The sequence below is a fragment of the Astyanax mexicanus genome, chromosome 11, assembly GCF_023375975.1.
Source record: "Astyanax mexicanus isolate ESR-SI-001 chromosome 11, AstMex3_surface, whole genome shotgun sequence".
Taxonomy (NCBI): domain Eukaryota; kingdom Metazoa; phylum Chordata; class Actinopteri; order Characiformes; family Acestrorhamphidae; genus Astyanax; species Astyanax mexicanus.
In genome coordinates this window covers 15,411,542-15,425,292 of record NC_064418.1, presented here as the reverse complement: position 1 = coordinate 15,425,292, position 13,751 = coordinate 15,411,542, and the positions used below count along the sequence as shown (strand labels likewise).

General features: G+C 37.2%; 1 protein-coding gene across 1 annotated transcript in view; it reads left to right on the top strand.

Annotated features, from left to right (window-relative positions):
• The window catches only part of LOC125804926 (uncharacterized), a 41,347-nt gene extending 28,205 nt beyond the window's left edge, over nucleotides 1-13,142 (top strand). The window contains exons 2-6 of the mRNA XM_049484818.1: nucleotides 10,290-10,561; nucleotides 11,990-12,067; nucleotides 12,163-12,276; nucleotides 12,927-13,058; nucleotides 13,129-13,142. Of these exons, the coding sequence (XP_049340775.1) occupies nucleotides 10,290-10,561; nucleotides 11,990-12,067; nucleotides 12,163-12,276; nucleotides 12,927-13,058; nucleotides 13,129-13,142 (610 nt within the window). The remainder of the gene's footprint in view (nucleotides 1-10,289; nucleotides 10,562-11,989; nucleotides 12,068-12,162; nucleotides 12,277-12,926; nucleotides 13,059-13,128) is intronic.
• Nucleotides 13,143-13,751: the final 609 nt, after the last annotated feature.

The following is a 13,751-nucleotide window of genomic DNA, read 5'->3' as shown; positions in this document are numbered from 1 at the left end:
GGATTAACTTAGGTAACACTTTACTTGGATGGTCCATTTTATGGCCTTGTTGATGCTCAACTAACATTCATCTAACACTGAATTGAATGTCTATTAAATTTAACTTAACCCTATGTTAAATGTAAATGATTCAAAATAGAACATAACCTTACACCTAACCCTAACCTTAACCCTTAATCAACCATAAAATCAAACCCTACACCTAACCCTTACCCTAACCTTAACCTAAGCTTAAAATCTAACCCTAAACCCAATCCTAAAATATTAAGATAAGCGTTTGGATTAGAGTTGAATGTAGGGTTATATTCAATAGAGAATCATTTACTTTCACCTTTTAGTTCATTTGCATTTAATAGACATGTAGTTGAATGTTAGTTGAATGTCAGTTGAGCATCAAAGAGGCCATCAAATGGACCATCCAAGTAAAATGTTACCTTAACTTATTTTTTTATCTTTCCAGGTTTAGCTTTAGATCACCAGAAATAACCCTTTTTTAGCCCTCTGTGTTTAACTTTAGATTACCACAATTAACTTATTTTTATCTCTATAGGTTTAGCTTTAAAACACCAGGATTAATTTATTTTTATCTCTATAGGTTTAGCTTTAAAACACCAGGATTAATTTATTTTTATCTCTATAAGTTTAGCTTTAAAACACCAGGATTAACTTATTTTTATCTCTATAGGCTTAGCTTTAAAACACCAGGATTAACTTATTTTTATCTCTATAGGTTTAGCTTTAAAACACCAGGATTAATGTATTTTTATCTCTATAAGTTTAGCTTTAAAACACCAGGATTAACTTATTTTTCATCTCTATAGGCTTAGCTTTAAAACACCAGGATTAACTTATATTTATCTCTATAGGTTTAGCTTTAAAACACCAGGATTAATGTATTTTTATCTCTATAAGTTTAGCTTTAGATCACCAGAAATAACCCTTTTTTAGCCCTCTGTGTTTAACTTTAGATTACCACAATTAACTTATTTTTATCTCTATAGGTTTAGCTTTAAAACACCAGGATTAATTTATTTTTATCTCTATAGGTTTAGCTTTAAAACACCAGGATTAACTTATTTTTATCTCTATAGGCTTAGCTTTAAAACACCAGGATTAACTTATATTTATCTCTATAGGTTTAGCTTTAAAACACCAGGATTAATGTATTTTTATCTCTATAAGTTTAGCTTTAAAACACCAGGATTAACTTATTTTTCATCTCTATAGGTTAAGCTTTAGATCACCAGGATTAACTTATTTTTATCTCTATAGGCTTAGCTTTAAAACACCAGGATTAACTTATTTTTATCTCTATAGGCTTAGCTTTAAAACACCAGGATTAATTTATTTTTATCTCTATAGGTTTAGCTTTAAAACACCAGGATTAATTTATTTTTATCTCTATAAGTTTAGCTTTAAAACACCAGGATTAACTTATTTTTATCTCTATAGGCTTAGCTTTAAAACACCAGGATTAACTTATTTTTATCTCTATAGGTTTAGCTTTAAAACACCAGGATTAATTTATTTTTATCTCTATAGGTTTAGCTTTAAAACACCAGGATTAACTTATTTTTATCTCTATAGGTTAAGCTTTAGATCACCAGGATTAACTTATTTTCATCTCTATAGGTTTAGCTTTAGATCACCATGATTAGCTTATTTTTAGCTTTTTATTTAGCTTTCTCTTTAGCTCTCCAGGTTTAGCTTTAGATAACCAGAATTAACTTTAGCTCTCCAGGTTTAGCTTTATCTTTACCTCTCATGGTTTAGCTTTGGATCACCACGATTAACTTATTTTTAGCTTACCAGGTTTAACTTTCGATAACCAGGTTTAGCTTTATTTCAGTAGGTTTAGCTTCATTTTTAGCTCTTCAGGTTCATTTTAGCTTTATGTATGACCCAGTTTAAGGCCTGCCCATTCTGTTTCTTAGACAAGTGAAGGAAGGTTAATTCCATTTCTGTCCTAAAGCAAGGGCTCTGCCATCTGGTCCTGTATTACAATGCACCCATTCACAGGACAGAGGGGTCAGCTGTGGTCTTCGCACTGCGTCTCTTACCTGTTTAATCCCCTGTTTTATAAATTGAGTTTAACAGTAGAACTTTGAGCTGAGAGCTGCACTGTGATAGCTGTGATTCAGTAAAATAAACTGGTGTGTGACAACAACTAGCTGAATGTGAGGGATAAGTGAGCTGAACTACAGATTCAACAATTTAACAGTCTGAACCTTAAGGAGACACTTTTCTTCTTACTTGACAATTTAGCTGGTACTTAAACATAGTTCACAAATGACAATCAAAGTTTTCAAAGTAAGTTAAAATGTTAATAAAAGAATTGGTGATCTAACCTTGATTTTTTTCTTTTACACTTAAAACTTAATTATTAAAGGTTTCAGTGTCAGGAAGAAAAAATGTGAATCGTAATTAATTACAGGCATTTGTGTTATTTATTAGGAAAAAATATTTAATCGATTGACAACCCTAAAGTACACTGAAAAAGGTCACCACCTGGATTTAACTAAGCAAATAGGTAAGAGGATGATCTATGTTTTAGCTGACAACAAGTTATTTAACATTAACTGATGCAGTAAGTAGCTTCTAATTTTTGACATGCATCAAACAGAGAAAACATCTAAGGAGATTACTGAAACTGTCCAACACATTAATAAAAGTGGAAAGACACTGGGGAATCATCATCTTTGAAGAAGAAATTCGGTTGAAAAAAATCTTGAATGATCAGCAACTCAAATGTTTGGTGAAATCAAATGGTACAAAAACAACACTAGAACTCAGGGGTATGTTTAATAGTGAAATTTTCACATGCACATTGCAAAGGGAACTCAAGGGATTGGAACTAAACAGCTGTGTAGCTTTAAGAAAACCACGTATCAGTGAGTCCAACTGGCAAAAACTGCTACAATAAGATAGGGAGCATAAATAATGGACTCTAGAGCAATAGAAGAAGACCATGTGGTCTGATGAGTTAAGATTTACCCTGTCCCAGAGTGATGTAGAATCAGGGTAAGTACTGCCCCCAAAACCTGACCCCACAACTTTGATCTGGGGTTGATGCTGCAGTTAGTCAGGTCTAGGTTCAGCAACAGTATGTGCTGAAAGAATGAGGTCAGCTGACTACCTGAATATACTGAATATAAACCAGGTTATTCCAACAATGGATTTTTTCTTCCCTGATGACACTGCCATATTCCAAGATGACAATGCCAGGACTCATGGGGCTGAAATTGTGAAAGAGGGGTTTGGGGAGCATGACATAATCATTTTCACACATGGATTGGCCACCACAGGGTCCAGACTTTTGAAAATTGAGAATCTTTGGGATGTGCGACTTGCCACCTCGTAAAAAGAACACATAGCAGTGTGAAATCTGTCTCTAAACACTGCTGGGGCCTCAGTGAAAGCTCAATTACGTACACAAGAAAGTGTGAGATCCCAGCAGTTCCTGTCCCCGCACCAGAGCCCCCCTGCTGGGATGTGTAGTAAAAGATCACAGAGACTGATGGACCTACAAGATCCTCTGCTTAGAGCTTTATGTTTGCTTCTCACAACAGGGGGATGCCTTCCATCTCAGAGCTGAAGACCAGTTTGGTTGAGTCAAACCAGCACATGAAGGCCTGTCTCCTGCAGGTGGTCTACAGGGGGCTGGAACCTTCTGACTGGACATAAACATCTCAGGGTTTTTGAGGGAACTTTTGATGAGTCTACCATTCGTGGAATAATTTGTGATGCCACATGGAGATGCATATGGGACGTGGAGGGCAGTTAGGACATGAAAGGCTTCTCTGATGGCTAAAGTACAAAGCTGTAAGGGTTGACTTCTGAAGACCACACAGATAAGGAATTTGTACGCTTGTGAAAATAGTATACAAGACCCCAACCACTTTGGAGTTTAGAGATGGACGATTCTAATAATAATTCTAATATCAATATGAACAGTGTAAAAGCCACCACCTGTAGGATACATTATTGACACGTTTGTGCTCGGCTTGAACGCAGTGAACTAATGGCAGTGGATTGAACATTAGTCAGTAACAGAGGCTGTAAATACTGTATATCTCTCACAACACTAGACCTATTTATTATAGTTTGATGCAAAGAATTTGACAAATAATTTATAGGAGCTAGTCACACATGCCAGAGGTTATTTTCAGGAGATTCTTTTCTACCTAAATACAGCAGACCTTGGAGCTACCGCTTAAAAGTACACTAAATGGAAAAAGAAAGATTGCAACGCCTGCTCATTTACTGTTTCTCTTGAAATAAAAAGTTTATCCTGCTGTGGTTGGAGTAGCTGTCTTTCCTGTACAGAGAAGGCCTTCTACTAGACTGTGGAGCATTTGTGAGAGGATTTAATTACACTCAACAACAAGAGTCTTAGGTTCAGTGTTGGGCACGTTACTTTGAAAAAGTAGTTAGTTATAGTTACTAGTTACTTCTCCAAAAGTTACTAACTGAGTTACTCCACTATAAAACTAACTAGTTACCAGTGAAAGTAACTATTGCGTTACTTTTTTGTTACTCGCCCCTGTAACCCCCTGGCACCCACCTTCTCAGAGCGTGTTTCATAAGCCAGATGAATAGAGTGCACGACAGCAAAGACAAGTTCCTGCATAGAGGTTTGTCCATGACTTGACGTGCACATTTTTACCTTTGGCCTCAGTGAGTTTGAAATAGTGTCAGTATTTCCATCTGGAAAATGCTGTTTTGCCACTGGAGTCCTCCTCACTCGTCATCTCTCGCTATGCGCTGTGAACACCCGCCACTATGCATGCGCTTAAAACACCCACCCACCTATTTTCTCTGATTGGCTATTGGAAGACGTAATCTTACTATACCTTAGCCAATCATTGATTTGGCAATTATCTCATCCTCCCCTCCCTTGTGACTCACACACACAACACACACACACACTTGCGCCTTTGTCTGTATGCACAAAGTAAAAAAAAAGTTAATTGAGTGGCTAAAATAATGTGCAGTAATGTGGTGTCGGAAATGGTAATGCCGTTACAGTGACAGTCAGAGTAATTAGTTAGATTACTCCTTACTGAAAAAAGTTCCCATCACTGGTAAGGTTAGGGTGTTGGATGATCTCCACCTTACCTTGTTCTTAACTCCTCAACTCATCCAATTATATCTAATTATCTCTACTGGAATCAAGTACTTCCTTAACCCTTCCTTAATGTTTGAACAAGGGAGGTTTCATTGATTTCCACCACTGGAGACCCCACCTCTTGGCTAGCTACAAACGCTTGCCTGAAGAGCAGGAAATTGCTTTTCCAGTGCAGAACACTAAAGTTTAACCTTTAGTTTCATAGAAACACCACTGATACAGAATGGGGCCCAGCTATGGGAGTAAACCTGAAGCTTATACTGTATGTTACCTAAATGTATAGCACATTAATCCTCATTCAGCACTCAGAGAGTTACCCAGAGACCTTAATGGAGAAGGCGGAGACCCAGCCACTCCCTCTGCAATCCATCAGGAGAGTCTCCAAGTCATTAGCGTCTTTGTCCTGTCGTTAGTAAAAACCCTCTGAGGGGGACAGGGCAGTCTTTGAGGCCAGTCTGAGGCCGAGTCGGAGGGCTCAGGTCCTCGCGGCAGAACAAAGTGGCAGGATCTCTCTGAAACGCCGCCTGCCGCCAATTATCACAGTAACCTCTGCCCCTCAGTGGAATGTTAAGCTCTGCTAAACTTCACAAAGCATACGCATACAGACAATGCAGCCACAGCAACACGGTCAGATTACAGAACTGACCGGATCCAGTGATCAAAAATACAGGAGAGGTAGAGGTTTGGGCCTGGATTTAAATAAGTATAAACTAAAAAAAAGAGTGGTTTAGAGTTTTGACGGGATGCTGGGGTAAATTGCACTGTATTAAGATACAAGGCTGCACCTGCTGATCATCAGTTATTTAATTATTCCCACTACTGTACAAACAGTGTTAGCTTGTCTTAGAATGATGTTCTTTTAGGCGAATGTTTCCTGAAACAATTTGAATGAGTGAATCTGCATGAATGAGTGAGTGTTGCTGTATAAATATTACATCTGTGAATAATATACTATAAAAATGTGTTAAACTATTGAAATATTTAAAACATGTAACTATTAGCTATAATATATGTATCTAAGAGCATTATTTATGTATTTAAATGGAGCTCATATCATATAGTGTGACAAAATAATCATATTGTGTGACAAGAAAACCCTGTCACACAGTATGATTATTTTGTCACACTATATGATATGAGCTCCATTTACATTTAAGCAATGTAGCATTATGCTAGTATTATAAAACCATGCTAACCACAATATCACAACATAGTTTTAAAGGTAATGTTGACTGAAAACAAATTTCATTTGGGCATTTTTGTGTAAAATGCGTCACACTATATGACAGTGCAAAATGGAACTGAAGCAGGAGTGCTACATATACTTGATTTTTCTAAAAGTATAAAGAGCGAAAACACACCCTGTACATTTCAGTGTCCTTCTGAGGTGTTGTTCTTCCTTCCAAAAGAAGGAGAACTCCACTTCCCAAAGGTCTTCACACAATTGGCCATTTTAAAAAAGGAGTATGACATTTATTTTTGGGACAAAATGTTTTAGTTAAGGGTGGCTTCAAAATATTATGCCTAAGCTTTTAGCCAAGCAGACTCTCAAAAAGACATCTGGGTTACTAATATATGATTGATTAAACAGAAAAAAAATAATTTGCTTGTTTTTATTCAAAATCTAACTTTGTGAAATGTGATTGGGACAGTCACACCATATGAGCTTTTTCTAGCTTGACTGAAAATTGAGAAAAAATAAATGGTAATTCCATTAATGCTCTGTAAGTTCATATAAAACAGCACAGGCTTCTTCAGCCTGCTGCCATCAGGTAGGAGACTGAGGAGCCTCGTGGCGAGGACCAGCAGACTGCGAGACAGCCCCATCCATCAGGCTGTGAGGATGCTGAACTCTCTTCCTGCTCTACCCCCCATCCCAATCCTGCCTCCAGCACACACTCACTCAGCATCCTGACCCCCCCACTAATAAAGTACTGAAACTCTGCACTACAATGCACAAAGTACTGGTCCCTTCCAAATGGACCTGCACTACTGATATACTTGCACTGTCAATACACACTTTAATTCCCCAAAAACTGTGAACTTTTAAGAACTTTAGCACTCATTCATTTTACCAGCCTTAAGCTACATAACATATTTGCACTACTGATATATACTATTTATACTGTCATCCCATCTCAATCACCATCAATATTGCACTATTGTCTTCCGTCTTACGTATGTTTATTGTCTTGTTGTATTGTACATATAGTGTCTCCCACTCTTTTAGATTATATATCTATTTATTTTTTTATTTATATTTATATATCTATTTCTCCCCCACACCACTGCACCTTGTTTTTGTCTCATGTATGTCTATTTGTGTCCCTGCTGTATTGTACCCATAGTGTCTCCCATTCTCCTTTATTATATCTTTTATCTGTACTTGCTGTAAAATTTGGGAAGGAGAGTTACGTAATTTCAATTCTCTGTATGTCCTGTACATATGCAGTATTGACAATAAAACTACTTGACTTGACTTTCTGAACAATATCATCACAGTTTTTGACATTTTCTTCTATAATTTACATATATTTGACACACTGGACCAAAAAAACACCATGTTATGTCAACCACCCATATACTACACTAATCTATACCCCTATACTATTCTATTCTACCCTATAACCCCCTACACTACCAAATACCTCTAAACGTCCCTACACTCCTCTATACTACCCTATATCCTCTATACTCCCCTCCATACTTCCTTTATCCCCATATGCTACAAATGATACCCTCTATAATGTCTTACGATGCCTTTTACTCCATTTTTTCACCCTACAAACCCTATACTACCTTTTACTCTCTAGACAATGCCATACTCCTTATATACTGCTCACTATTTATAAACAGATTGCTTCGGATTTTTGGTTTTAAATCATTTGGGACAGAAACCCATATAGTGTCTAGTGGGTCAAGAAACCATCATAAATCAGCTGACTTCAATCATTTGGGGACCCACTTGGCGCCAGTTTAAATATTAAGAGCAGCCTTTAAAACATTGTCTTTGTTTATGATGAGAGAATGTTACATATTTTCAAAAGCTCTTTAAGGAAAGCTTATTAGAAAATCTAATCATTCAGTAATTTGATCAAATGAATCAATGAAATAAATATATCAGAGCAAAACAGGGAGATAAGTCATAGTAAAGGTCCACATGATTATAATTGGAATTGACCTTTTCTGTAATTCTAATTTCAAGGTAACAGGATTGATTCATTTATCATAGCACACAAGCTGGAGAATCATGTGTTGCGTGGTCTGTAGAATGAATGAGAGTGGTATGAAAGAAATGGGAGCTGTTGAGTGTGTGTGTGTGTGTGTGTGTGTGTGTGTGTGCAGTTGTGGTGGGTTTATGAAGAATGGTTCTGAATTCAAGCCAACTGTTCAGAAAGACGAGCATTGTTCACTGTAATTAAATTAATTTATGCCACTTTATATAAGAAGCAGAGAGTCTAAGGTCAATGCTGGATGCAGTCCTACATGTGGATGGACATTTTTGTTAAAGAGTACAGTGTGTGTAATTGGCTGTGTGTGTGTTGATGTGTGTTGACACTACACAAGTGTAACTTCATTCATTAATTCATTAACTCATCCTCCAAGCAGCTGCCTGACAATCTAAACATTAAATAAAATATCAAAAAAACATTCAGAGGACTTTTTTATGTAAATGTATATGCACCACAACACAAGGAGGGTAAAGACTAGCACTGGCTAGTAGTCAGCACGGTTGGAGTAGAGGTTTCAATACAGCAGCTCCCAGATGCCTTGTGCTGATCGACATCACCCTACGAGTGATAAGGAGAAAGAGCACCATCTACTCACCTAGTAAGAGTAAGGCAGATTGTGCTCTCTCGGGGCTCCAGCAGCTGATGGCAAGCTGCATGCCCTGGATTTGAACCAGCGATCTCCCAATCATAGTGGCAGCGCTTTAGACTATTGCCCTGAACAAAACCTAAACAAACATCACCTTCATGGAAGAGTCATCAAAGGAAATCCTCATCCTGTGTTCGTACCACAACATTCAGCATCTCATTTTTTTTCAAAGAAACATATAAAACAATTAAAAAAGTCCTGTGGAATAAAAGTGGAGTGCAGAGAGCAAATGTATACTTGGAGAAAAGGAATACGTAATTACAAGAAATAAAGACTGGAAAACTGAAAATAAAAACAGAATGTTGCCCGAGGGCCCAAAGATCACCAGCATCTAGTACTGACCTTTGACCTTTTACCTTCCTCACATGAATTTCTTCAGTTTCTCTAAACCTTTTGATGATGGTATATAGGCAGTGGCATATCCAGATTTGTTACAATTTCATGTTGAGGAACATTTTTCTGAAATTGACACACACACACACACACACACTGCAGAGGAGATACACACTTATATACACTTATATATATATATATATGTTTGCCCCATACTGCTCGGACCCCACCATTTGCTGATATATTTTCGTTTTATTATTCTAATGTTATATAATTAATTTTATATAGTTATATAGTTAATTATAGGTAAACACTCTCAGTGACCCCTGACTTTACCTTTATTTGGGTTTATTCTAATGTTATATAAAGTTAATTACAGGTAAACACTCTTACTGAGCACTGACGTTATGTATTTTTTTGGGTTTATTCTAATGTTATATAGAGTTAATTACAGGTAAACACTCTCAGTGACCCCTGACTTTACCTTTATTTCGGTTTATTTTAATGTTATATAAAGTTAATTACAGGTAAACACTCTTACTGACCACTGACTTTATGTTTGTTTGGGTTTATTCTAATGTTATATAGTGTTTATTGCAGGTAGTTACACTAGGATTGCATATATAGTTATTTATAGGTAAACACATTTGATGACCATCGATGTTATGTTTATGTTGACTTATTCTAATGTTATATAGAGATCTTTACAGGTAATTTTACACACACACACACACACACAAACACACACACACACACACAAAGCACAGTTATACAACAGTTAGTTCCGACCTCACAATCTGATTGGTTGAGAAGTGTTCTAGCCGTGATGATATTCGTGATAACATCACGGCCTTCTCACACTAAATTTGTATCACTCCGCCGACGCGTTGCCGAGTAACGGAGTATACACACAGTACAGTTTTGAATCATCGCCTCATCGAAAGAGCAGGTGGAAGCTGCCCTGGAGGAAAGAAAGGAGTCAGAAAACTGGTGGAAACATCGACCAGGTTGATCCTCAGGCAGCGAAGGAGGTCGAGGAGACCCAAGTTTTGGACCTGCAGATAGTTCCAGAGTCTGGCGTTCTTGCAGAAGTCCACGCAGTGACACTGGAGGTTTTATATACTCCAATAGTGGAGAACACTCCTGAAGAAATGGAGGAAGTCCTCCAAACCTCTACATCTTTGAGGGATGAGGTGGAGAAGAACTGTGAGCAGCTCCTCGGTGAGTCAATGATGAAGATGAAGATAATCTCAAAGACAACAAAGAGTTAAAACAACTACTTATAGGCCCATTTCAGAGAATCAAATTAAAACTAGCCCTTACAGGCAAAACCAATCAGAATCTTTGCTTCTGAGAGGAGGAGGTGCAACAGACAGTTAAAACTAAAGAAAAAACTAGTCAGAATCTTTCTTTTACAGGAAGCCCTCCCTTATAGGCTGTTCACACTTAGAGGCAAAGCCAATCAGAATCTTTGTTTCTGAGAGGAGGAGGTGCAACAGACAGTTAAAACAAAAAAAAAAGCTAGTCAGAAACTTTCTTTTACAGGAAGCCCTCCCTTATAGGCTGTTCACACTTAGAGGCAAAGCCAATCAGAATCTTTATTTCAGGGAGGGCAGGTGCAACAGACAATTAACTATGCTCTTATTGGCTGTTTAATCTCAGAAGCAGAGCCAATCAGTATCTTCCTTTATAGGAAGGGGTAAGACAACAGAGAGTTAAAACTTAAAACATAGAGTCAAACTTTATATGCTTTTTAAACGTGAAGTAAATTTAATCATGCCTCATTGTAATGTTTTATAGAGCATTATGAGTGCTCTTTATTGGCTTTAAGTGAAGTGTGTTTCAAACGTTTTTTTTGAACAAGTAAATTTTATCATGCCTTACTGTAGGCATTTGAAAAGGCATTTGAAAACACACTTCACTTAAAGCCAGTAACGAGTACTCGTAATGCTCTATAAGACATTACAGCGAGGCATAATAAATTTTACTTCACGTTTAAAACGCATATGACAACTCACGTCACTTAAAGTCAGTAATGACTGTATATAAGGCTGTATTATAATGTGTTACACACTTTTATAAAAACTTAACTTGAGAAATCATAGCTGCATATTATAATGCATTGTACCAAAATATACCAAATCTGTGTGATAGTGCATTACAACACTACATTGTACAATGTTCTTATGAACAGATATTATAAAGCATTATAAGCCCTTTCTTTATAAACTCTTATACTTGTAGTTTATAATGTGTTATGAATGTTGCTGTAAGTACTTTTGAGCTTTTATACAGGCGTATTACAGTCATTATAAGGTATTATGCATGTCATATAATGCATTCTGAATGCATTTGGAATGCATTATGAATACAGGGTTCATAGGAAGTGTTACCAAAAACTCATATTTAACGTAATGTGACACCAACACCATAGCAACAACCTAGCAACCACATGAGAAATATCTACCAATAAATGATGTAGTTACATGTACGTAGTTACATGCATAGTAACTACATAGTAACCATGATCATTTCTCATTTAATCAGAAACTGAGACTCCTCCATATTTATGTAATGATATTTATCTCATTTAACTGAATATGAAAGTTAATCTAAATGTTAAAGTTAACTTTTTTTATAATATTCTAGTGAATGATGCAGATGTCATCATTGAGGTCCTTGAGGTGCTGGAGGATGATGTGGTCACAGTTAGTGTCGAGCCAGTTGGTAAGTTTAAACAGACATTAGCAACCACTAATAGATCCTTATGGTAGGATCAAAACGCAGGAGATAACAAATGATATCTATTAATTTTGAAACAGGTGATCAGGTGATCATCATTGTGGATGAGGCTGGAATTAATAAGCAGGAGACCACAGCAGGGCTTGTGGTTGAGCTGCTGAAAGAAGTTGAGAGGGTCAATGGTCGGCCTATTGGTGAGTACAAATTTAAACGCACATCATTATAAGATCCAGGAATGAAAACGAAACAGCTGGAAAACTGATGGGATGTAATCATCAATATCATCAATGTCTTATAGCTGACTTCACTGCCTTACACTGTTCTGTAATTTAATGAGTAACTTTATTAATGCTATTTATTCATGCGACAGGAGACTCTTTTCCACCCTCTAACCCAACACCAAGAGGCTGAACAACTACTGTTTATTTCATTAATCCAAACAAACAAATATAAACAGCCATAACCCCACAAACAAAACAAACCGCCTCAAATAACCCCAATAAAAAGAAAAGTGTGACCGCTGAGCATGCTGGGAACTCCCGTGAGAGCTCATAAACTCACCCACATATATACATATATGCCAGTCCTGCCACTTTACTATTAGTCATAATGCTATTAACAGTTGGGCATGTAGTAGAAGCAGTATTAGAACAAGTAGTTGAATTGATGAAGTAGCAGTACCAGTATTAGTAGTAGTAGCATTAATAATAGGAGTAGTAATTGTAATTCTCATAACAATATGAGTAATATTACTATTAGTGGAGCAGCAGCAGTAGTTTTATTATTGACTTATTTCCCTAAGAGAAAAAATAAAATGCTATTGAAATTTTCATTTTTATTGTAGATTTTAAAGCAGGAATTCAAATTCTGCCTGCTGATGATATTGATGAGGATGCTGACGATCGGGCCACAGAGCAGCTCGTCTCCATCATCTCAGAAATCGAGAAAATTAAACTGGCTGAGCTCCATCCTCTGGGTAAGAACCCTTTAGAACTTTACCATCTTCTGACTCCTACAAAACTTCTGGTTCCCACAACTTTCTATAGCTTCCATTCAGTAAACAAAGACCCCACTGAAGAAGAATCCAGCACATGGAGGAAGGAGAGGGGAACTAGAGCAAAGGGGTATAACAAGTATAACAAATGCCAAGAAGAATGGAGGGTCTGCAATGATGAAGGACAGGGGGACAGCAGGTCTTCTTCTTATGAAAGACAAAGCAGGGAGTGTCCCTGGGCGACAAGGAATTATCCGATATCGCCACAACCTCCGAGACTCTACAGCCCTGTGCTGTGGAATCATCCGTGGACAGGACAACAGGTGGGTACAGGTACATCTTCATGCTAAGTCATGATCCTCAGGGCAGATTATTTCTGTTTGCTCAGTAGTGGTCAGTAGAAGTCAGTAGAATTAGAAGGAGTCAGTAGAAGAGGGTCAATTCAGATTCTTGATCAGCTAAAGTATGGCTATTTCAGTCTTAGTCAGTCTACTTTATTAATGATATGATTATTCATCAATTTATCATTGTTATTACAGTTATCACAGTTCTATCCTCAACCACCCCAGAGGTGGAATGGCAGATACAGACAGGGACAGAACTATAGACCAGGTCAAGAGCAACAGCAGTACTGGAACGTATACTGGAACACCACTGCCACCCCAGATCCCTTTT